The sequence below is a fragment of the Canis lupus genome, chromosome 22 (assembly GCF_048164855.1).
Source record: "Canis lupus baileyi chromosome 22, mCanLup2.hap1, whole genome shotgun sequence".
Taxonomy (NCBI): domain Eukaryota; kingdom Metazoa; phylum Chordata; class Mammalia; order Carnivora; family Canidae; genus Canis; species Canis lupus.
The window spans coordinates 19605258-19631836 of NC_132859.1; the positions used below are offsets into that span (position 1 = coordinate 19605258).

Sequence of the window (26579 nt, forward strand, 5' to 3'; positions counted from 1 at the left end):
ATAAATGAATCCTATTTATATTTGCTAATCATTAAGATCTTTTAAATTATCTAGCTAAAGCTAGGTATTTGTTTTCTATTATTGATTTTAGGTATAACTTTTTATTTTAACCACTGTCAAATGAACTATTTAGTCTTTCAAACTTATTTATACAGGATTTATTTTTGTATTTATTCAGTAAATATTTATTGAACACTTACTGTTTGACATTTTCTTAAGAACTATATATTTAGAGATTAACAAGGTTATATAGCTCTAGAAAATGATTTCGTATCCTAAATGGGGAAAGAGCTTTATGAACTAATAGCAGTAATGCTTTGAGAAGTTCAGTAGTTGAGAAATAAAAGACCCCGTGAGATCCCAGAGGATGAGGTAATTATCTGAGATGTGAGAGCTTTACAAGTTACTTAGTCCTAAAACTAAGTTTTTAAAGATGAATAGAAGTTCACCAGAAAAACCAGGAAGGAGTTTATAGAGAAGATAGAGTTTAGGATATATAGCAGAAAACTGAGGTACGAAGCTAGAGAAATTAGACTAAAATATTGTATTTAATACTTAAAAATAAACCATCCCCAAACCATTGTTCTCCTAGGTGTACTAGACAGTGCCCAAGATAAATGCTGGAGATAAAGAGATAAGAGAGGGGTTTGAAAAATACAACAAATTTTTATAGCATTCACTTGTGGAAGTTTTTTTTCCAGATGTATTTTTACATAATTTCTTTAATTGGTGTATGTATGCAAGTTCAATTTCCTAATACTTTAAGGCTGAGGTTTGTCAGAATTGAGAATTATCTTAGACTCAATTAGCAGAGGTCTGATAGTAAAGAATATTTTCTCGTTTGCCTTATGGAAGTCAGCCAAAATATTCTATCTAAATAATTAATCTTTATGACTTTTTAAACTTAAAAACAGAAGTTCAAACAATATTAGTTAATAATACATTTTATTTAGCCCACTCAGAGCTTTGTTTTATAAAAATGTTTTCCACTGGATCTTTCCAAGGATAAGTAATACCATTTTCTTTGTTTGTTTGACACACGGTTCTTATGCATTCTGACTTTTTGAGAGAAAATAAAAATGAAAAACTGTGATATATAAATGCATAAATATGATTTTACATCATAAATACTAACTATAACATTGTGATAATTTAGATAATGGTACTCCAGAATTTGGAATTTCTCCTAGTGATTTCAGAAACTTGGTATCCTCAAGGATATAAATTTGGTAGTTTGAAATACTTTAATATACTCTTTTTAAAAAAATTATGTGCCATTTGATACACACAAAGAATATATGTAACATATTATATAGAAGGTATGTAAATCTGACGTCCCCAACTTAAGAACTCAAATACCAGTGAAATACTACTGAAATACCTATGTGTTCCTCCACGCTCCCATTCCAATCCTTCTCCTGAGAGGTAATCATTATCTTGAATTTTGTAACCTTTTCTTACTGATAAATCATTTACTGCTTAATGAAATGTTTGTGAGGACTCATGGATGAGTAGGGACCAGACATTTGGAGGTACTCCATAACTGTTATTTGATGCCAATTTAGGGCAGAACATATTTAAAAGGACTGATTGGCAGTCTCACTGCTGCTTTGACTTTACATATTCTCCTCATTTCTATTTGTGGCTAAGGAAACATAGATTGTCAACATTAATGATAGATAAAGGAGAAAAATATAGGGATCATTTAGATATCATCCTTCCCATTATTTTTGTCCCATATTGACAGTATCATTTTTATGGTGATTCATTCATTGTTTGAAGAAATAGTTGAGTGCCTGTTAAACATTCTAAGCATTTGAGGACATAGCAATGAATAACCAAAAATCCCTTCCCTCATGGAATTTATGTTTTATTTGGGAGTTAAAGCCAGTGAATAAAATACCTAGACAAAATATTATAGTATGATAAATATGATAAATGACAGTGAATGCTATATTAGAAAAATAAAGTAGAGAAGGAGAAAGAGATTGGGAATGGAAGGATGATTTTACATAGGATGGTCAGGAAAACTTCTCTAAGAATGTGACCTTAAGTGAACACTTGAAGGAAGTAATTGAGAACCATGTGTATATCTAGGGGAAGAGAAAATTTAAACTGCATAAATGGCTTTGAGATAGAAACATACCTAGGATATTAGAGAGACAACAAAGAAGCCAGTGTGGCTAAAGCATGTTGATTTATATATTGATTGCATTTGATTGTTTTATTGTCAGTACTTTTTCAAAATATGAAATACTTCCTCCACAGTTTTTTCTTTGCATGACATTAACTTTCAGTTGACAACAACCTAGTTATTTTTTAAAGTATCCTAGATTTTTTTTTCCTTCATGGTGTCATTTAACTTTTTCCTGACAGTTAAGAATACATGGACTTAAAATCCCAGGACCAGAATCCTGTAGCTTTGTGATCTAGGACAGTGTGTTTAAGATCTTATTTTTCTCATCTTTATACATAACTAGTAGTTACCACAGTATATAAATAATGCAAAATTATGGATTTGAAAAGTACATGCCATATAAATGCTAGTTATATCTTGTACATGAGAATTTCTCCCCTTGTATTCATCTGAATGTATTTGGAGAAATTGCTTTCTTACTGGACCTTTTTTGTTTGCTCTGTATTATCCTTGCAGATTTCTGCTTGATATTCTTCCCACTCTGAGCTTCTCTCTGCCTTTCTATACCTATTTATTTGATATGATTTACCTTTGCATTTGTTTATTCAATAAATTTCTTGGGCAAAGCATCATGGTAAGACTGTGCTCAAAGAATTTAAGTATTAGTTATGGACAATTGATTATTTAGGCTATTTGATTATTATCTTTATTTTGGTATCATATTGTTTTCTTAGCTCTCCTAAAAAAAAAAAAAAGAAATTACTGTTTTGTGAAAAAAGTTAGTTTTCAATATCACATTGCCCTTCATTAACTAGACAGTTTTCTTCTTTTTTTTTTTTTTAAGATGTATTTATTTATTTGAGAGAGCACACAAGCAGAAGAGGCAGAGGGAGAGAGAAATTTAAAGCAGAAAGTGCTTAGCATGGAGCCCTATCACCCTGAGATCTGACCTGAACTGAAACAAAGAGTCAGCTGCTTAACTAACTCCACCACCCAGGTGTCCCACTACACCGTTCTTTTACTTGACATGTAGAATGTGTCTAACAAATAGAAATTTATAACTGGTATTAGAATAAAGCAGGAAACTGCCTTTTGAAGTAGATACAGGAGATTTTTTTTCTCCCCAACCCCCTTTTTAAAGATTTTATTTATTTATTTATGAAAGACACAGAGAGAGGCAGAGATACAGTCAGAGGGAGAAGCAGGTTTCCCATGGGGAACCTGATATGGGACTTGGTCTCAGGACCCCGGGATCACAACCTGAGCTGATGGCAGACACTCAACCACTGAGCCACCTATGCACCCCAAGATTTTTTTAAGAATTTCTTCCCTTTTTAAAAACGGCTTATTTATTTTATTTTATTTTTTATTTATTTTAGATTTTATTTATTTATTCATGAGAGACACACAGAAAGAGGCAGAGACATAGGCAGGAGAAGCAGGCTCCCTATGGGTAGCCTGATGTGGGACTTGATCCCAGGGCCCAGGATCATGCCCTGAGCCAAAGGCAGACACTCAACCACTGAGCCACTGAGATGCCCCATGGTTTATTTATTTTAGAGAGAGTGCATGCATGTGTGCACATGAGTGTGAGCAGGAGGGGAGGGACAGAGAGGGAGAGAGAGAATCTCAAGCAGACTCCTCACTGATCAAGGAGCCTGGGGTGGGCTGGGGTTAGATCTCAAGACCTTGAGATCATGACCTGAACCAAATCAAGAGTTGGTTGCTCAACTGACTGAGCCACCCAGGTGCCCCCATAGAGATTTTTCCTTTTAATCATAGTATTTCCATATGGTACAAAAATGTAAAAGGACAAAAGGTCGGTTTAATTAGGAATTGAGCTAGTTTTGTGTTCTGTTGTTGATGTCATTGTCTTTAGTGAACCACAGTTCAGATTCCTCTAGTGGTAGGCTACTTTTGTCTTGTTCATAGGATACCCAGAGGGGTTTTTTCAGTGTTCGTGTTGCACTCTCAGCTCTCTCTGTTCTTGTGTGGCAGAGACCACTCCTACTCCATGCTCCTGCCCGTCTTTCAAGTGGTGTTGCTTATGGCCTGGTACTTATATAATGAGGGCGATTCTTCATTGTCCTACTGCTAAGTCTTAAACATGGTTTTTGTGCCTGGAGCCACTGAGGGACCTTCTCAGCTTTCCTGGCCGTTATGTCTGTGGCTGGTTTCAGGTAGAGTTTTCCGTCTCTCCCAATGCTAGCAGATCCCTGTTGATATTAGTATTAGGATTCAGGGTCCAGGACAATGTTTTGTCTTTTTCTTGCTTCCAGGTGGAGATTTTTTCTTTCACCTTCTCATAGCTGCAGTGGGTCTTTGCCTGTGCTGTGGTAGTGACTCAGTTTACTGACCCATCTCCATCAGATTAAGTCTTTTAATTTGCAGGAGACAAAAGTCTGGAGATGTGAGTTAGACTGTTGTTACCTTTCCCCCAGCAAGTGAAGATCCTGCCCTGCAGAATTACACCACCATGTGAGATGCTCTCCGTTCTCAGAATTTGTTTTAAATACCCAATTGAGATATGTGTAAAAGAGCTTTTGAATGAGTGCAAACTTCTTGTCCTTCCACGCTGACAAACTAGTCCACACTTTGACAGACTAGCCCGCACTTCATCTTTGACAGTTCATTAAAATTTTAAGTTCATTTCTTACCCATTTTTTGTGGAGACCTTTTCCTCTTAGGCTCTGCCACAAACAATAGAGCTTGTTTGCTTCACCTCTTCTTGGAGAGACTTACTCTTTAGAAATTATAGTTAATTCAGCTCAAGATGGGCTCAAGAAAAGTTCTCTGTGTGTGTGTGTGTGTGGATTCAGCTATTTCTCATTGTTGGTAGCCTACTACATTCTAAGTGGAAGCCAAACCCTATTGTTAGGCTTTTGACTTTGCTTTTAATTTTATTTAAATACAAAAATTACTTTTTATGTAGGTCAATCTGTTAGTCTTCTATGACTTCTTTTTTTTGTATTGTACTTAGTAAAAGACTTCTTCACCTTGAGAATATTTCCCATGTTTTCTGCTACTTTTCTGAATGTTTTTAAGCGTTTTGATTCATTAGGAATTAATTTTGGGGTAAGGTGCAATCTAATTTTCTTTCTAATGAACTGCCAGTTGTATCAAAATCATTTACTGAATAATTTATTTTTCCTCACTGCTTGTAATGCTACTATAACAGTAGGACTGAAATTATCTGTGAGTAGCAGAAAATCTGACCAACAATGGCTTGAATTCACAGGAGTAAATTGGTCTTAGCAAAATAAATCTCAGAGTAGACAAAACATGGTTGGTACTGCATCTCAGCAGAGCAAAGACCTAGACTTCTTCCATCCATCATTTTTATCTGCATTCTTGTCCTTTTGTGGTGTAAAATTGCTGTTGAGCATCCAGGACTACACATGAGTTCTAGGTCACTGAGAGAGGAAGTGACAAAGACTAAAGAAATCATACTTGTTTAGTCTGGCCATTTTAAAAGGCTTCTCCAGAAGCCCTACCTAGCAAGTTACAAGTTATTTTTTTTTTTAAGATTTATTTATTTATTTATCAGAGAGAGAGAGAGAGAGAGAGGTGGAGACACAGGAGGAGGGAGAAGCAGACTCCATGCTGGGAGCCCGACGTGGGACTCGATCCCGGGACTCCAGGATCGCGCCCTGGGCCAAAGGCAGGCGCTAAACCACTGAGCCACCCAGGGATCCCTAACAAGTTTTTTTCTCAGATATTTCTTGCACATTATTTTCCAGGCTACTAATGTATCTCTTATCATTAGTAGTACTGTTCTTTCCTTCAATTCATTAACTGAATTGTTTAAATATGAAAGAAAATATTAGATATATGCAGTTCCATGTTCATTGCATATTACCCAAGATGTAGAAACAACCTAAGTGTTCATCACTGGATGAGTGGTTAAAGAAAATGTGGCGCATATATATATATGAGATACAACAGAATATATATGTATGTATATATATGAATAATATATACAAAAGAATATTATTCAGCTGTTAAAAAATAAAGGAAATCTTGCCATTGTGACAACATGGATGGACCTTGATGGTATTATGTTAAGTGAAATAAGACAAAAAAGGACAAATACCATATGCTTTCACTTATTTACGGAATCAAAAAAAAAAGTACCCCCCCACACACACACACACAAACTCATAGAACAGATTAGTAATTGCCACCGGTAGGAGGTTTGGGGGCAGGCAAAGGGGTGAAAAGATACAAACTTCCAGTTATAAAATATGTAAGTCTTAGAAATATAATGTATAGCATGATAACTATAGTTAATAATGCTGTTTTGCAAAGAAAAAATAATGCTGTTTTGCATATGTGAAAGTTGCTAAGAGAGTTGCTCTTAAAAGTTCTAATCACAAGAAAAAAAAAATCAATGACTTTCTGTAACTGTATGGTGACAGATATTAATTAGACTTATTGTGATCATTTCACAGTATATACAAATATGGAATCATTATGTTGTATATCTGAAACTAATACAATGTTATATGTGAATTATAAATCAGTAAATAAAATATTTTAGTTCCCTAGAGGTTTTTTAAATTTTTAAATTTTATTTATTTATTTTTTTAAGATTTTATTTATTCATGAGAGACACAGAGAGAGAGGCAGACGTAGGCAGAGAGAGAGATGCAGGCTCCATGCAGGGTGCCCGAGGTGGGACTCAATCCCGAGACTCCAGGATCACGCCCTGGGCCGAAGGCAGACACTCAACTGCTGAGCCACCCAGGCGTCCCAAGGTTTTTTGTTTGTTTGTTTTTAAATTTTGATTTGTTTTGTGCTACATTTGAATCCTTTGAAGTATACTTAGTTTTTTTGTTTTTTTTTATTTATTTATTTTTTTTTTTAATTTTTAAATTTTTATTTATTTATGATAGTCACAGAGAGAGAGAGAGAGAGAGAGAGAGAGAGAGAGGCAGAGACATAGGCAGAGGGAGAAGCAGGCTCCATGCACCGGGAGCCTGATGTGGGATTCGATCCTGGGTCTCCAGGATCGCGCCCTGGGCCAAAGGCAGGCGCCAAACCGCTGCGCCACCCAGGGATCCCTATACTTAGTTTTTTATTATTTATTTGTAAATGCTTATTTTCCTGCCCTTCCTCTTGCTTGCTGTTGGGCTTGTTTAGATGGATTATTTATCTATTTTTTTTAGATATTTTACTTATTTATTTGACAGAGAGGGTGTGTACAAGCAGGGGGAATATCAGAGGGAGAGGGAGAAGCAGGCTCCCCACTGAGTAGGGAGCCCAATGCAGGGCTTGATGGGACCATGACCTGAGTGAAGGCAGATGCATAACCAACTAAGCCGCCTAGGCGCTCCTAGATTATTTAGATGAATGATATTCTTTGTTGTTGAGCATTAAATGACTGAATCTCACAGTTGATATAAAGCAAGAGAAGTTCTACTCTTATGAGCTTTTATGATACAGAAGCAACAGCAGCCTGTTGAGATACCTTTGAGAAGCATCTCACATTTCCACTCTTTTACCCTATCCAGTCTACCCCTGACACTCCCACTTTCAAGGACTAGGATTCAGCCAGCCCCTTCAGTTCCTTTTTGATCTTTTTGAGGCTTAGTTAACTCTCTAACACTCATATAGCACCAAAATTTTGACTTCCTTTTCAGGTATTTGACCAAGTGCTAAGTAAACTCTTACTTATTTCTGATTTCTTTTCCTTGCTCTTGGGATTTCCTGCTATTATTCTAAGTATCATACTCGTTCTCTTTCCTGAGATATAAACACAGCCCAAGTCTTTACTCATACCTAATTTATTTGAAGCACTTTGGTCTAGAGAAAGCAAATAGCGATAAATTGGGAATATTCAGATACCATTTTCAAAGAATCTCTCAATGCTTTGTCAATTTATATTTTTCTACCAAGATGTTTTAGTCTAGAGTAGGGCACCTCTAACCAGTTGGATCCAATGTCAGTTTCATGTTATGTTTTTGTTTTTAATTTAAATTCAAGTTAGTTAACGTAGCGTATTATTGATTTCAGGGTAGAATTTAGTGTTTCATCTGTTGCATGTAATACTCAGTGCTCATTACATCAAGTAGCCATCTTACTGCCCATCACCCCATTACCCTATCCAGTTTCATGCTTAAACAAAATGATACAATCTGATAATACCAAGAACCCATATTAGATTTATTTTCTTTGAAAAGTTAATAAATCTGCTCTATAAAAGAAAATTAATAGAACATTTTTCATAAAATTGGAAGAAATAGAGTTGCAGTTTCAGATACAAAATACTATTTTTGTATTTCATAATGAAATACACTTTTGAAATTCTCAGTTCTTAAAAATTCTATTTTAAATAATTGAAAGAAGCTGATTAGTTTGATCTGAATTCAGTAGCAAATACCTTTTCTAGTCTAAACTTCTTTAATTTTTTGTTGTTGTTGTTTATACTTCAAAGTATCTCAACTAGGACCCAAGTGTAACAACATCGGAACTATTCTTTTTTGAATGTTGGCTTAAAATAATGAATTAAATACTTGGTTCTAAATAATAATTATGAGCACTGCATGAATTATTTAATTGTGGAAGATCAAAAGAAACAATAGATACAAAACTATCCGTGTACTTATGTAAGTCACCTTCAATATCCACATCTACTTTTGAAAAAAAAAAAAGTTACTTTGTAGGTAGGGAAAAAGGCTTTAATCAAATTGATATCATATGTCAAATTTAATATGTTCTTTTTATTCCTTTTAGGACAGTGGTGATTATCCCCTTACCATGCCTGGACCTCAATGGAAAAAGTTTCGTTCAAACTTCTGTGAATTTATTGGAGTCCTGATTCGACAGTGTCAGTATAGCATAATTTATGATGAGTATATGATGGACACAGTAATCTCCCTTTTGACTGGTTTGTCAGACTCCCAGGTCAGAGCTTTTAGGCATACAAGTACCCTTGCTGGTAAGTAACCAATGTTTTATTTCTGTTTTATTTAGTTTTGTTAAATATGTTCTATTGCACTTAAAATGTATTTAGATTAAATATTAATTTAATTTTACTGTGCTCTTGAAAAATACCATCCCTCCCCTCCCCCAAATTCATCTGAATGGCTTATGTTATCTGTTTAGGTAAGATGTATGACTATTTTGATAACTGGCATTTTATGGCCTGAGAATGAAAACTGAAAATTTCTGGCAAATTTCAGCAAATCTCTCTCTTAATGTTTAATAATTTTAATACATCATTATATTATAGTCCAAGAGATTTTAGGAGTCCACTAGACCATATTCTTCGGTAAACCCCAAAATGAGTAGTTGAAATTCTAAATTCATAGTGGTGTTTTTTTTCACTTTATTATATTGTTTTATTGCTCATTATTATAAATAAATGTATAGGGATCCCTGGGTGGCGCAGCGGTTTGGCGCCTGCCTTTGGCCCAGGGCGCGATCCTGGAGACCCGGGATCGAATCCCACGTCGGGCTCCCGGTGCATGGAGCCTGCTTCTCCCTCTGCCTGTGTCTCTGCCTCTCTCTCTCTCTGTATGACTATCATAAATAAACAAAAATAAATTTTAAAAAAAAAAAAAAAAAAAAAAAAAAAAAAAAAAAAAATAAATGTATAAGTATTTGTTTATATATTTGAAACAATTCTACCTACTTACAATTGCTACATAGCAACATTATTCCTATTCCTACTGATGTAATAATAACCTAAGTTTATCTAGATGTAATATCTCTGAAATCAGTTCATTTAGATAGGCTAGATAATCTGAAGAATTGACAGATTAGTTTTCACTATTATTTCATTTTGGAATTATCTAGAGAACTTCTCAGCCAAGTATATGTATTTTTTCCTTGTTTCTCCATAACAAGTCAATTTCAATAATTTAGCAATTGTTCTGGTTTCCCTCAACTGCTTTAACTGTGCTTACTGAAAATGACTGTTCTTTTTCATCTGTGATGTAGAGCAAGCACACACGTGTATACATGCACATTTGTGTAAATACTCCCAGAATACATCCTTTTTAGTAGCAGTAACTTTGTATTCATCTTACACATTACAATGACAAATACCAGATTTAATTTCATTAATTGTATTTCATTTTGCATTTAAATTAAATTTCTCATTTATCAAATATATTTAAATCTTTGGTTCTCAAACTTTCTAAAGTATCAGAATTATCTGCAGGGCTTATTGAAACAGATTGCATGGCCTTACCTCCAGAGTTTAACAGATTTTAGGTTTCCTGATATTTTGGGGAATACACATTGATAACCCGTGGTTTAAAAATCTTATCATTTTCTGGCTTAATCTGCTGCCTGAAGCCAATATGATAATATTACCTATGGTCATTCATGTTTTCTTCCATTCCACTTTTTTCATTTCCTTTTTTCCCCTTATTTAATCCATATTCCTATCCATTATCTTCTTAGTTACATGTCTATGTAAAATAAACATGAACCACATTTTCAAGAGTAACATTTTCCTTAGTATTAGGAAAAGAGGAAGATCTACCCAATTTTATCTTTTTCAAAAGGTAAAATAAAAATAGTTTATTGCTGAAAAAATTCCTATACAGAACAAACATCAAACAGTTTAAATTCTGTGTTTTGAGAGTATCTTCTTGCTTGTTATTAGGAAAAAAAGAGATCTTGTACCCAAGATTCTTTAAAAGGTATTGCAAATACACTATTTATTATTTTAAATTATATGATAATTACACAATTTTTTCTTTCTAATTTCATGACTTTTTTAGTATCTTCTCCATTTGAGTTGCTTTTTTCTTTTTCTTCATATATTCCATTGAGTTTTCATCTTATTTTCCTCTATGTACAGTAATGCCCATTTAGCTGGTTGTCAGATGGATAGTAAATGCACAAGAAAGAATAACATATTGTAGAAATAATTAGAATATTTTTACTTTTAAAATGTCTTTCCTGAAAAATGCACTCTAAGATTCTTTTGCATTTGTCCTCCACTGCCATGTAAATGAAGTATTATTGTATTTTACTGATTTTATAATAGTCCATTTCACCTCTCCTTTCCATTGGCCCATTTTCACTGACTTTTATTGTTGTATTGTTTTCCCTATATTTATCTTCTGGCAATCTATATATGCTTATTTTACATATACTTAAATATATTTTAGTTGTAGCTTTCCTCTTATCCCTTTTGAGTAGCTTCCTCCTCCTTCCAGTATTTTTCTGCCTTTTTTTCCCACAGTTTATCAGTGTTCATGATAGCTTTTTAAACTGCTTTGTATATCATCATCTAGCCTATTTGAATTTGAAATTATTTTTTTAGATCACATATCAAGAAAAATGGAAGGAAATCAACATGTTTATACTGATCTTTTAAAAAGTGGAAACATTTCTCAAGTGATTCTCCAATTTACTTCAAAATATTACTATACTTGCTATGTCTACAGTTATTATATCTTTCAAGACTCAGTTTCATAAAATGTAGGACTTGTCAGTCACCTTTAACAAAGCACAGAGATCTTGCTGAGAACTTAAGACCTGACTGGATAATAAATTATCCATATTTTTAAGGAATTTTTTGTTGTTGTTGTTCTCATCTTTTCTCTCTCTCTCTCTTTTTAATGATATGTATGCAAGGGGTAGATTAAAAGATAATCATTTTTATTCACTTTGCAGGACGAGTCTTGGGGACTAGATAAAATGGGCAGGAACATTTAATCCTCTGCTTCAAAGACTATGTGCATGGACAGTTACAAGGCAGTTATGGCCAGATATGATTATCGGCTTTGGAATAAAATGCTCCTTGACATTGCTTATATCTTAGCTGAGAAGAGAGACAATCAGGTTAGTTGTTCTGTAGGGTACAGATGCGATGAGTTCCAGAGCTTCATGAGTCATCAGAGTGGTCCTATTAGTAGTACTTTTAATTGATCTTCCAAATAATTCGTTTGCTTATTCAGTTTAATATGTGTCCCTATTATCAGTGTTTATGCATTGTTTTTAATTGTATACTTTTATCATATTTTTATTAAAAATTTTCATCATTCGGTAGTTGTTTAGGTCTGTTTATTCTACAGTTAACAGTAGTCTCATTTTTCCTTTGGAAGTAAACCATGTTTCCCCTTTTCTTAGAATTCTTTCTGTCATTAAATTGAGACAGATTGCTAGCTATTACATTTTATATTTTCCGTATTTTTTTTCTGTTACCTTAATTGGAATTTTAAAACATTCTTGCATTTGACCTAGTGCTTCACATTGCTGTACAGTTTTCATTAACTATTAATTTATAGAATTAAGTGCCCTTATTTCTGTTCTAAATAGCACCTCAGTTGGATTTACTGTGGATACAATTTATATAAGTAACATTTTGTCATTATTTTGGTGAATATAGAATCTGAGACTGGGCACAATTTCTTTATTCCCCAGTTTGATAAAATTTTCATGAGGAAATAATCTCTTTTCTTTCCCCACCAAGGTCAAAATTAGATAGGATTCCTCCTGTTTTATCATTTCATTGTTTGGTATTATGAAGATAATTCTACTCTCAGAGTCTGTTTTTTCAGATCTATAGTTAAATTAGTTTTAGACATTTGCTTTAAAAATATTTGCCAATACTTTACAGAGTGTTGATTTTAAATTTTTGGTAGATGGCAATTTACAGGTTAAGTAATGTTGATTTAATTTTTTTAATTTTTTGCTGTTTCCTCACCTATATCATTTTCTATGATGTTATAAATAGATTAATATTGACTACCACTCACTGTTAAGGTGAAAATGATAATTTCAACAAAGGGAGATTAAGAATACAAAATTTGTGTTAATAATAGCATGGTAATTGATTCTAATTTTTTCTAAAGTGAATTCTGGGAAAATTAGAAAATGTAGTTAAGATCATCATATAATAGTCAAGTGGCCTAAGTATGCTGAGAGGCCCAGCTTCACTAGTAGTTAACAATAGGTCATTCTCAGACCCTTGAGGAAGTAAACATTTCTTTATTCTTTATTGTTTAATATTATTGTGTTTACATATAGTTGATTTTTATATTGACATATGATTCATTGTTAATATTTTTAACCACGTCAGAATCTCTGGACTTATGTAGTTTGAGGAAAGATACTGTATATGAAATTGCTTTGTTCTCCAGTCATAGACTGAAAATCATTTTGCTTCAGTAAATAGGCATCTTTTCTTTGGCTTTCAGTTGCTGAAACCGTATAATACAGTGGTTCAAAAAATGGGTTCTGTGCCAGACTGTCCGGATCCATATCTCTTGCTGTCTTTCACTAGTTGGGTAACTTGGACAAATCCTTTTATCTACCTGGCCTCATTTTCTTCACATGCAAAGTGAGGAAGATCATGATAGCTACCTTTTTAAAAGAGATCAGGAGGGCATGGACCAGTGCCTGACATTTAGTAAGCTGCTCCTATTATTCTGTAATGACAAGAAGAGCTAATAGCATTGGCAATGTTTCACTTCATTCATGTTTTTACTCAGAATATATTGAAGACCTACTCTGTTTTAGTAATAAAAGACATTGCAGGTGGGGAAATCAGAAACAAATTAGATCTTTCAAAAACTATTGAGAAAACTAGTAGCATGCTTTTTCATTTTACTTAGCTTGTAGGTCCCAAATTCTCTTTATTAATTCAATTAATCTCTTGACTAGACAGAATATTTTTGGTTTCTATGGTTAGGACCTGAAAAATTTAGGTCAGTTTGGCATCATCAAAAAGCAGATTATAGGGATCCCTGGGTGGTGCAGCGGTTTGGCACCTGCCTTTGGCCCAGGGCGCGATCCTGGAGACCCGGGATCGAATCCCACATCGGGCTCCCAGTGCCTGGAGCCTGCTTCTCCCTCTGCCTATGTCTCTGCCTCTCTTTGTGTGTGTGTGACTATCATAAATAAATAAAAATTTTTTAAAAAAGCAGATTATAGGATAATCTTTTACATATTTTTTTCTTATGATTCATTATTTTATTCTTCTAAAGACTTAATTTCTCATTGCTTTGTACTTTTACTTTTTTAAAAAACTTTATTACCTTTGTTTTTCTTATCTCTACTCTAGAGATAATACTTTCTAGTTTTCCAGGATTTGTATATTGTAGACTTTGGGTGTTCTTATGGGATTAATGCCCAATAATTGACCAAATTCATGAATGCCACTATATCTATAACGGTATTCATAAAATACAATAAACTTTAAAATGCTTTAAATTTATTCATGTAAATTTGTAAATATTTCTTTCAAATATGTAAATATAATGTGTTTTCTAGTTATGTGTTTTAGTAATGTGTTTTCTAGTTAAAGAACCTTCATTTTCTTAGATTTATTTCTTTCTGTTACAAAGTATGAAAATTTGCTTTCTTTTGGGGACCAGTAAAGAAATCTTGATTTTAAAATCACTTTACAAACATGGCATATCTTTTATTCATTAGCTTGGTGATTTAGACAAAAAACTTCGGTGCCTTACTTTCCTCATCTGTATACTACTATACTAATAGTCTCATCCCATAGGAATGTAAGGCATAAATGAATTCATATTATGTATTTAATATATACAAGTCACTCAGTAGTTGTCTGATATTATAACTGCCATAGAATGACAAAGCTTACTTGGTTTAGTTTTAAAGAGGGCAGAGAAATTGAGAAAATTTTTTGTGTATTTTTCATTGACATTTCCTTATTGTACATTTAAACATTTTCTGTGCATATAAAATTACTATACTGATTATAGAGTATTCAGAAAAGGAGGAAGATAGAAAAATAAAACTAGCCATAATTATATCACCTCATCATTGTACCCAGAACATGTGGTATTTCCTTTAAGTTTTTTTTCTCATATGCATATTTATGAGGATTTTTGTTTTATTTTTCTTTTAAGATTTTATTTATTCATGAGAGTCAGAGAGAGAGAGGTAGAAACATAGGCAGAGAGGGAAGCAGGCTCCCCACGAGGAGCCCAATGTGGGACTTGATCCCTGGACCCTGGGATCATGTCTCCAGCCAAAGGCAGACACTCAACCACGGAGCCACCAGGAGTCCTTTTCTTTTAAGATTTATTTACTTATTTGAGAGAGAGAGAAAGAGAGCACATGAGCATGCAGAGGGAGAGGGAGAAGCAGACTCCAGGAGCCTGATGGTGGGCCTGGATTCCAGGTCCCTGGGTTCATGACTTGAGCTGAAGTCAGACACTTAACTGACTGAGCCACCCAGGTGCCACTTTGTTTTAATTAAATTTAATTACTTAATTAGATTTTATTTATTTATTTGACAGAGAGAGGAGAGAGAACCCAGCAGAGGGAGCGGCAGGGAGAAGCAGGCCTCCCATTGAGCAGGGAGCCCAACGTGGGGCTCAATCCCAGGACCCTGAGATCATGACCCAAGCAGAAGTCAGGCACTTAACTGACTGAGTCACCCAGGCACCCCCACTTTTGTTTTATTTTAAAACAAATAATAGGATTAATTTTGTAGCATGCATTTTCTGTGCTTTTATTTTTTATAATCATGTCTGATATGGCAGGTTCATTTTCCACAATCTGAATGTCTTTTAAGTTATTTAACTTTTTACATTGTTCAGATCCTTTGTCTTTTATTGGAGTCCCTATCATCTTTTGCTTTCTTCCTTAATTTATTCTCTCCTTTTTGGTTATTTATTTATTTATTTTATTTTATTTTTTTTGATAGCTTTGAGGAGGATTTTTTTTGGGAAGTATAATATTTAAGACTTTACATGCCTGAAAAGTATATTTTATCCTCCTTTTTAATTTTCTTCAAAATTTTTCCTCTAGCTTCCAGTGTTTCTGTTGAGAAGTCCAGTGCTTTTTCAATTTTCGATAGTGAGACTTTTTCTTGTCTTTGGCAGCTTTTAAATTTTCTCTTTATCCTGGTATTCTGAAATATCATGGTGATATACCCTGATGTGTGTATATATTTTTTCCCATACATTATACTTACCACTCTTTGATCATTATCTATTGCTTGGATTGTTAATCTCTTGTGGTTTCTCATTTTCCATCTCTTTTCTTTTTAACATTGTTTCATTGATGTAAATTATTCTCTTATATCTTTGACAATGTTAATTATTATTCTGAAGTTTTTTTCTGCACCCTACTCTTATCTTCTGATTCTCTACTCTTATCCCTCTCTTTCATGTTGGAGACTTTCCTCAAATATTTGCTTCTTGGTACTCTACTATTGCTAAGAGTAAGACATGAAAAAGGCACTGACCAGAGAAGGAAGGTGTGTGTGTGTGAGAGAGAAAAAGAATGTGTTGTGTTTGACAGAGACAGACAGTGGTTTTGTCTTCTTTGGTTAGCATCACTATAGGACGGTCCTGTGGTCAGCTAACATTTTCACTGTAGACCCTAAACTGTTGCTATAGATAATTATTTTCCATGGAGAAGTTCACCTTCTTTGCAGAAGGATCTTTCAGTACAGTTGCTCTGTACCATTTGGGAGTTGGGCAGGGTGAAGCAGCATCCAGGGCACTCTGCAATTCACATATATCCCTCTTCTGTATCTGATGATTCCAAATCTCTGGTTCATTTCATTGGGGGAATAAACTTTCTGGATTTCCAAGATGGGTGTATGATGGAGAAATTGCTTGACTCCCGAGGTTGAAGTAGATATTTTGGGATTTAATAAATTACTATACAGACTTTGAAATAAAACTATTTTTAGAGCTTACCTCCCTCCATCTTCTGTGGAACTTTGCACTTCTAATTCCTGAATGCTCTGGCTTCTGCAGAGCAAAATAGTTATTTTATTTTTCTTTTTTAAAAAAATTTTTCCTAAAAAACAAAATTTTTTTTCCTTTCTGTTATTTTTTTATAAAGAATTTATTTGTTTATGATTTAAAAGAATTTATTGTTTATGTGGAGAGAGAGCATGTGTGATTGTGTGCACAAGGTCAGAGGGAGGGAGAAGCAGACTTCCCACTGAGTAGGGAACCCAATACAGGGCTCAGTCCCAGGATGCTGGAATCATGACCTGAGCCAAAGGCAGATGCTTAACTTACTGAGCCACTTAGGTGCCCCTATTTTTCTTTTCTTTCTTTTCTTTTCTTTTCTTTTCTTTTCTTTTCTTTTCTTTTCTTTTCTTTTCTTTTCTTTTCTTTTCTTTTTTTCTTTTCTTTTTTTTTCTTTTATTTTTTTTTCTTTTAGATATACATAGTTGTAATTACTTTTTTGACCATTGGGTTTGATTTGTATGCTCTCTGCTCATCCTTCTCCTTTGCATCCACATATATTAATATATTGTGGTTTGGATTTACAAATATTTTTCTCTATTTGTTTTCTCTTTGTTCTTTTGATTGGATTTTCAAGAGAGAGAGGGATTAGTTAAATCTCTTACCATTTTGGGATACCTGGCTGGCTCAGTCAGTAAAACATGTGACTCTTGATCTTGGAGTTTTGAGTTTAAGCCCCAAGTTGGGCATAAAGTTTACTTAAAAATTAAATTAAAAATTAAAAAAAAACCTTGATCATTTATAAAGTAGATGTTTGTTGTAAGCCTTTTTGTTTGTTAAAATAGCTTTATAAAACTAAAGAAGGAGTAGTATATCGTCCCTCTTTTAAAAATATAGTTTGTCCCATTATTAAACATACTTCTAAGGCATTACAGTGATAGTTTTCAGAAGTATAGTAGGTATCATTATATATAAATGGTGTTTTTTAGTTTTCATTTTTATGTTTAGGAACATGTAAATGTAAATTGTTGATTAAAAGAGTCTACAATCTTAATTTCATCCATCCCATTTGCCAGTAACCACTTCTTTTTGTTCTGGTGTTTTCCTTTTATGCTGCCAATTCCAGTATAGTTTTTCTTCTGTTGAAACTTTAAATCTTTTGATGCTATATTTTTGGTGTTCTTCACACCCTTCATATCTTCACCTCCCCCACTTCCCTAGCTTAGATCCTTTCATCCAGATTTATTACAGTCATGTCCCTTTCTCACACCCTCAATATCTTTGCCTTTCTTTCCCTCCATCATACCTCCTTGGAAAACCCTATCCTCCATATCTGTACCAGAGCAGCTGAAAGTTAAGAAAAACATAAAAATCATAATGGCTGGGTTTTAGATTTTTCTCTTAAGTGGGCCTTTAATGTTGCCTAGCAATCCTATTAGAGTATTCTACTATGTAGATACTCATACTTACGAATTATTTCATACCTTCTTCTCAAACCTGTAACATCCCCTATTTTCTTACTTTCACACTTAGCTGATTATTTTGCTTGCTTAATAGAGACAACAGAATTCTTCAAGGATTAGACCTACTTACCTAGGTGCAGCTTTGCCCATATACGCTACGTTTTCTCTTACTACTGTTAACCTCTAAGGTCGATCCTTGCCCTGGTGAAGTGGATCTGACCCCTGGTTTCCACCCCCAAGAACTTTGCTCTTCAATGTTTTCTCTCTACCAACTTCAGTTTCCCCACTTTTATTAGATAATTCTCATCATTATACTAATATGGCATTAAACGCTTATCTTTTAGGAACATTCTCTATTAAGGCGCTCCAGAGACACAGAACCAATAGGAGATATATTTACCTACTGGTATATACATACATACCAAGATGTGTATGTGTATCAAGATATGTATATCTTGGTATGTATGTATGTATGTATATACCAAGATATATTTGGGGAGAGGAAGTTTTATTTGAAGGAGTTTGCTCACACAGTTATGGGAGCTGGCAAATTTGAGATCTATAGGGTAGAACAGCAGGGTAGAAACAGGCTGGAGTTATACAGTCCTGAGGCAGAAATTGCTTCTCTAGGAAACCTCAGTATTTTGTTCTTAGAGTTTTCAAGTGACTACAGAAAACCCACCACATTATTGAAGGTAATTTCCTCTACTTAAAACCAACTGATTATAGATGTTAACCATATTTACAAAATACCTTCACAATAATACCTGGATTAGTGTTTGATTAAATAACTGAATTATTTGACAGTAAGACTGACCATTACATCCTCCCTTGTTTCCCCATTCCCTTCTAGCTACATTCACATTTCTCTGCTGTTCTTTATGGCAAATCTTTAACTATTTCTGTTCATCATCAATTGATATCTTTACTTACTCTCCTCCTGTTCTCTTTTAAACCCACTCCAATTAGTTTTCTTTTTCTGCCATATTACTGCCTCTGCTTTTGTTGCAGTCAGCAATTACCTCTTATTGTCCAAATCACTGGGAAGCTCCCAAACGTCATCTTTCTCTCTCAGTAGACATAGTTATTGCTTCCATCTGAAATCACTATCTTCACTTGTTTTCTGGAATACACTGTCTGAGTGGATCTTTGAAAGCTAAACTGTAAAGATTGAATTATCTCAGAACTCAAGTTTTAAGCCCTTTAATCTTTTGTTTTTATTCTCACTCTTTACTGAATAAAGTGAAAACCAATTCCATAGTTTTACTATTTCTGCCAAAAAATGACAGTGGAAGAGGTAATACAGCCACATGATTTAAAATTCAGAATAAAAAACTATATAGTAAACATTTTTTATTCAGAATAAAAAACTCTATAGTAAACTATAGAGCCACCCATGGCTCTCAGCCATCAAATTCTCTTCCTTGAAGGCAACCAAAGTTGCCAGTCTCATATATTTTTTTCCAGAGATTATGAATATAATGGCACATACATATTCATTGAGAGCAGTATGATGTAGTACTTAAGAACTTGGACTATGGAGCATGACTGCCTGTAATCAAATTCTGTCTCTGCCAGTTACTGGCTGTGTAACTGGCAAGTCTCTTAGCTGATCTGGGGCTCAGTTTTCTTCTATGTACAAAAGGAATAATTAGAATATACTTGATAGAATTGTGAAGTATATAATGAAGTATTCATCAACAAATATCTTGGGGATCACTGGATGGCTCAGCGGTTTAGTGCCTGTCTTTTGCCCAGGGTGTGGTCCTGGAGTCCCAGGATCGACCCACATCAGGCTCCCTGCATGGAGCCTACTTCTCTCTCTGCCTGTGTCTCTGCTCTGCCTCTCTCTCTCTCTGTGTCTCTCATGAATAAATAAATTTAAAAATCCTAAAAAAAAAAAAAAAAAAAACAACACACCCCAAAACAGAAAAAAACCAAATACCTTCAAATATAACAAATATCAAATAAATTATGGCTCATTTTTTCTGATGGCTGAATAGTTTATTCATTGGTCAGATGTACTGTCTCGTTTTATGGCTCTAAGTAACAATGTCTTTTTTTAAAAGACTTTTTCTATTTGAGAGAAAGATAGCAAGCACAAGCAGAGGGGAGAGGGAGAAGCAGGCTCCTCCCTTAACAGGGAGCCATACTCGGGACTTGTTCTCAGGCTTGACCTCAGGACCCTGGGATCATGACTGAACCAAAGGCAGACGCTTAACAGACTGAGCCATCTGGGAGCCCCAATAACAATGACTTTGATGATGGCTTCCAAATGTTATTCCACTTAGATACCTAATAAGCACAAAGCTTTCTAATTACCCTTGCTTTTTCTTTTATCTTATTTCCTACATTATAATCTGTCATGGTTTTTTTTTTAGCTCTACCTTCAAAATCTCTCTACCAAAATGAGACCATTTTAATCTAAGCCAGTATTGCTTTACTGAGTTGCTCAAAGCCAACAACTTGAGAATCATCATTGCAGACTTTTGGCAAAATATTTTCAGCTCTCAATGTTCTTCTATTTGGTCTCCCTTTTTCTTTTCCACTTTTACTCTTCTATAATCTGTTCACACAACAGTTTGAAATGTAAATCAGACTATTTCCCCACTCACACTATATTTTCCAGTGGGTCTTAACCTCATTTAAATTTAATTCCTGAGTCATAACTAGATCCTAGTAGAACTCTCGTAACCTGGCCTCTTGATTTCTTCCTTACACCCTCACTTGTTTTTGTGCTTCAGCCACACCAAATCCCTTGCTCTTTTATGAGTGCGCTCATCATAACAATTTATCTCATAACCTTCATACTTTTTACTCCCTCTCCCTGGAACACTTTTGTGTCATATAATCATATGCTCATTTCCTCAATGTTGATATGTGAGCTCTGCAGAGAGGCTTCCTACCTGACTACCCTTTTTACTCTAATTATTTTTTTACTATACTTTTAAAAAATCATCTCGTATTTTTCTTTATAGATTTTTCATTAGCTGACATACTTTCTTCCATTTGTATATTCTGTATCTGTTTATTGTCTGCTCCACACTACAATATAATAATCATGAGGCAGGTACTCTTGTCTCATTCACTTTTGTACTTCTAATTCATGGAACAGTGCTAAGTACATGTTGAATTGATAAATGAGTAAGGAAGCATTAAATTAGTGTTTATTGAACTCTCTGTGGTAAAAGACTAGTTTTTTAATTACCAATCTGTTACAACCTAATACTTTTGTGAAATGGAATAAAATGAAGTATATGTTTCTTAGTATCATTTTATTATTGGAGTCCGTGGACATAAGATCACTGTCAGATTGTTATAAAAATTTCTAAAAGCTTACTTGCAAATTTGCACTGATAATGAACTGTTAACAAAGTATTTGTGGTCAGCACCTATTTCCAGACCATATTATGAGTAGCACAGCACTTAAGTTTGTCATTCTGTAGCCACCAGTTAAAATTCAAAGGCTAAAACAGTATTTTTTCTCTTTGGTAAACAAGTAGAGACTATTTCAAAGCCGGTGTCACAGAATCCAGGCTGAATTCCTGTAGGATTATTAATTTATAAAATAGTTCCTTTAGAAATACCAGTAAAATTTAATTAGTGTTCCCTCCGTGCAGGAAGGAGTCTTATCACTGGACTCAGTCAGATATCACAATCCCCATGTGATGTCTGTGTCATTAAATTAGAAGTCTTTTCTTCAGTAGCTATTTATTTGCTAGTATGTTGGTATGTGAAATGAAAATTTCCAAAGCTTAAGTTTTACAGATCAATAAGCATTTTATCTCAGTAAATAGTGTTCTATCCTAATACTTCTGTGAAAATTTATTGATCATTTTGCATTTTTATTTGCTTTAGTATGTTGATTTGTATCTAGGATGGGAGGAGGGTCATTACACACAATGGCAATTGGGAGTTTGGGATCTGGGATTACAAGGAGATAAATAGCTAAAAGCAAAAGTCCTTTTTTTTTTTTTTTTAAATATTTATTTATTTAAGAGAGAGCGCGCGCACGTGCACACGCACACACAAGTTGGGGGGAAGAGCAAAGAGAGAGGGAGAAGCAGACTTCCTGCTGAGCAGGGAGCCCAATGCAGGGCTTGATCCCAGGACTTCTAGATCATGACCTGTGCCAAGGCAGATGCTTACCTACTGAGTTCATCAAGACACACCAAAAGCAAAAGTCTTTAAATTGAAGAATTCTGTGTCTTGGTTTCCTCTAGTGAATCCCAGCTAGGGTTCGTGTTAATTTTAATGCTTTCTGACTCCTTCATCTACAAGTCATTTTGTTTTGGGGATCTAGAAGTATTTACTGAATTAAGCTCCATTGGTATGATTTTTTTTTTTTCTTCATTGGTATGATTTTGTATCCTCAGGGCAAACTCTGTCACATTATTATCTCTGACTTGGGTAGTGTGAATGGCCCAGATCCCTCTTGTCTTTGAGCTATTCTCTTTTTCATACAGATTAGTTTAAAAAGTGGTTTTAACTTTCATAGTATCATCAGATATCCTGTTGACAATGTGTGAAATATTGTAAAATCAGTAGACTGTATTTTGAAGCAAGAATATTTCTTGTTTACTATTTGAGACACTGTATATTAAGAAATACTTTAATTAAATGTATTTCTAAGTGGTCACTAACTTAAATACATTTGCTTATATCTTCTATTATAGCTGAAGGGCAGCAGTCATTATTAATATGGAATTGGCAAAAATACAGATAGTTTCAGGTTAACAATTGTGTGTATGTGTAGGTAATAGATACAGATAACATGTATATTTATGTGTAATTAAAGGGAAATAGTGAAGTTTTAAGAGAAATGCATGCTTATATATATAGTGATGGGTATGTTTGCAGATAATCAGATCAGTATTCTAAAACACTGGTTCATTTTTTTATAACTGTACATTCATTCATATTTGCAGATAAATAAATAACCTAGAAGAAACAAAAAGGGAAGTTACTTTACCTGCACAAACTCTCTTATTCCTTTCCGATATTTTCTACACTATCATCATTTCAATAATGAAAATAAATATGAATAGAGAAAAGTTTAAGGTTTGTGTCATACCTGTTTCTCAGATGACTTGAAATAGAAGTTTGAAAGTGTTTAAAGATTTGCGAATACAAGTGAACGTTGAGAGCACATGATGTAATGAGCACTGAGTATTATATAGGACTGAGAGTCACTGACCTCTACCTCTGAAACCAATAATACATTATATGTTAATTAATTGAATTTAAATTTAAAAATAAAAGTACATTAACAGTGTGGGGAAAATAGGTCAATCAGAAATTCACAGGATAAATTTTTAATTAATGAGTTTGATAGAATATGTATTTCAGGGTTTGAAGGTTATGCTATATTCACAGAGGTGAGGAACAGCAAGCAGAAAACCCATCTTTCTGAGTAAAGATCATGAATTGATTGTAAACATCTAAGGCATCTTTGAAGTGTCTAAATAAAGGTATTGAAAAAACGATTGTGTATACACAGAATTCGTGGTCAGAAGAGAGTTCTAATAGACATGATTAGTACACCCTTACTAAAGTATGCATATTTGATGGTGGGGAAGAGGAGTTGTAAATCTTTCTTACTGATAATTAGGATGACACTGTTTTTTTATTTTATTTTATTTTATTTTATTTTATTTTATTTTATTTTATTTTATTTTTGAGGCTGTTTTTAAATGGGAAATATTAATGAAGACACTATAGAGACACTGAGGCACAGAAAAACAGCTTAAGATGATGACTTTATTTCTGTAAAATAAGTTTCATTTTTTAATTTATGACTGAGTTATAAAACATAGAAACTGAGTCGTTTCTTTCCTTCATCCATTTCCATTATAAATTTGTAATCTTAGGATAAAGATCTGATTAATAGGTGAATACCATCATCTTCCTTAATTTCATAGCCATGAAGCTCATGACTGCATTGGTGAATGTTGCCTTAAACCTCAGTATTCATCAAGATAATACACAAAGACAGTATGAAGCTGAAAGAAATAAAATGATTGGGAAGAGAGCCAATGAAAGGTTGGAGCTACTTCTTCAGAAACGCAAAGAGGTAAGTTTCATGTTTCATACTATCTGTAAAAAGGCATATGTGCATTTTTTAAATTTATTTAAGTTAGATTATGTGATCTCAGACTTTTCAAATTAACCTGGAATGGTCAGCCAGTTATTATCTAAATGCTGTCTGATGACAGAAGAAAATCCTAAAACAATCCTACTTTTGAAAGAAGGTAATCTGGAGGGTAGGTATCTCAGAAGGATTATCAAGCTGTGAGTTCATAAAGCATAATAAATACTAAGATCAGAGCTGGGGGCCAGCAAAGCCGCATTTCCAGAAGGAAGCCAAAGACTTCGTACTAGGTGATAAATAAAGTATTTCTGTGAATAAAATTGGTCCCAGTTTTACACTGAGATTTTCATATATATGCTGAAAGTGTTTTAAACTGGCTTTTTAGTAGATAACATTTTTAATCTGTCCATTAGGAAATAAAATTTTAAATGTACAGTATTAGTCTGTATTTTAACTTGGAAAAAGAATAATATATTGCTGTAAGTAAATTATCAATGAATAATGGGTTGTACAGGCAACAGGAAGCAGCAAACTTATGTCTAAGTTATCATTTGTAGTCTATTAGGGTGTTAGGGCTACTGTTACAAATAGAGCAAACTGAGTGGCTTAAAAGAACAGAAATTTATAGTCTCATGGTTCTATAAGCTAGAAGTGGAGGATAACTCCGTTTTTTCTATGACTTCCTTGTGTATCTGTCTCTAACTCTCTCCTTTCTATAAAGAAACCAATCCTATTGGATTTGGGGCCCACTTTAATCCAGAATGACCTCATCTTAACTAATTACATCTGCCACAATCGTATTTCCAAATAAGATTTGAGGTACTGAGGCATTAGGACTTCATCATATGAGTTTCTAAGGAACACAGTTAAAATGATAATAAATACTATACTTGAAATATTGTGAAAGTAAAATTTGGAGTTGTACATTACTAAGTACTACTAACCAAACTGTATGTCTCTTATAATTTCTTATATAATAAATGCAGGAAAAGTAATTTTTAAAACTTAAAATAAGTTGCAGTAATTTGAATTTTTTACTGTGTAAGGATTCCCAACTTTATTTTCATAAACCTGAAATAAAGCATATAGTGAAAGAAGTCTGAAGGAGAAGGAGTTTTATTTTCACATTCTTGTATGTAATAAAAGCAAATATTTCACTGAGTATTAACTGCAGAACAGATTATAAAAAATATCACTTGGAATGTAATTTTATATCATTGCTTTTATTCCTGTTGAGCAGTGAATAAGCTCAAACTTTATTCAGTAGTATTACCTGAATCTTATATCATTACTGTATTGTTTGTTTTTTTCCGTGCGTTCCACCACTAATGAGGGTCCTTCCTATCTTCTAGTCTACCTTCTAAATTGGAAACTTGGCCTACTCTCATTTATGAGCTAAACAGATGAGAGTAACGTTTGGATATTTTAGATAGAATATTTTCTTTTACTGTGGCAAATGTTACAATCAAGGATGATCTGTTACAAAAAGAGGCAAAACAAGCCAGGGACCTGACTTTGTTAGAAGAGGTATAGAAATAGGGGCTTCTTTCCAAAGCGGGTTGTATTTGGGACCACAGCAACACTACTCCTGTTAGTCACTGTGTGTATTTGTAAAGAGAGACAAAGGTTCTAACATCAGTGTAGTAAAGCTGTTGAAGTAAGTAATTTCAGACATCTGTTGAATAATAAGTGAGAAAAAAGAACTGGTAATTACTAAGAATAAGAAGAACCGGGAATTAAAAATAACTGAAACTGTGCATTTCAAATAAAATCAAGATTAATTTTTTTTTTTAATTTCAGCTGCAGGAAAACCAGGATGAAATTGAAAATATGATGAACTCTATTTTTAAGGGTATATTTGTTCATAGATACCGGTAAGGAATTTTATAAATCACTTTAGATTTTTAACTTAATTTATTGCTTCTGTGTAGACCTAGATAATTATAAAAATGAAAAGGCTAAATAAATGTCATACTGTTCTTGTGAAGGAAGTTGTACCATTACCACATTTTTAAAAATTCAGAACATATATTGTTAGAGACATTCAGTATACTTGCATTTGTACTGATGGAATATTAATTAATATGATAATCATTAAGTTAACATGGCCTTTAATAAAATGTGACTGTCTTGGTATTTGAAAACATTTTAATGTCCTACTTCTTGCCCTGTGATACTTATCTTGTTCCATGGTCAGATTAATCAACAATCTTTTAAAAATACCTCTGTGAAGATAA

At 33.8% G+C, this 26579-nt stretch overlaps 1 protein-coding gene across 11 annotated transcripts in view; it reads left to right on the forward strand.

Moving 5' to 3' along the window:
• STAG1 (STAG1 cohesin complex component) overlaps window positions 1–26579 on the forward strand; it is a 393663-nt gene that overhangs the window by 217807 nt on the left and 149277 nt on the right. For all 11 annotated transcript variants that reach the window (XM_072792608.1, XM_072792615.1, XM_072792616.1 and 8 more), the window contains 3 exons: window positions 8873–9077; window positions 24173–24324; window positions 26143–26216. In XM_072792608.1, coding sequence (XP_072648709.1) covers window positions 8873–9077; window positions 24173–24324; window positions 26143–26216 — 431 coding nt within the window. The remainder of the gene's footprint in view (window positions 1–8872; window positions 9078–24172; window positions 24325–26142; window positions 26217–26579) is intronic.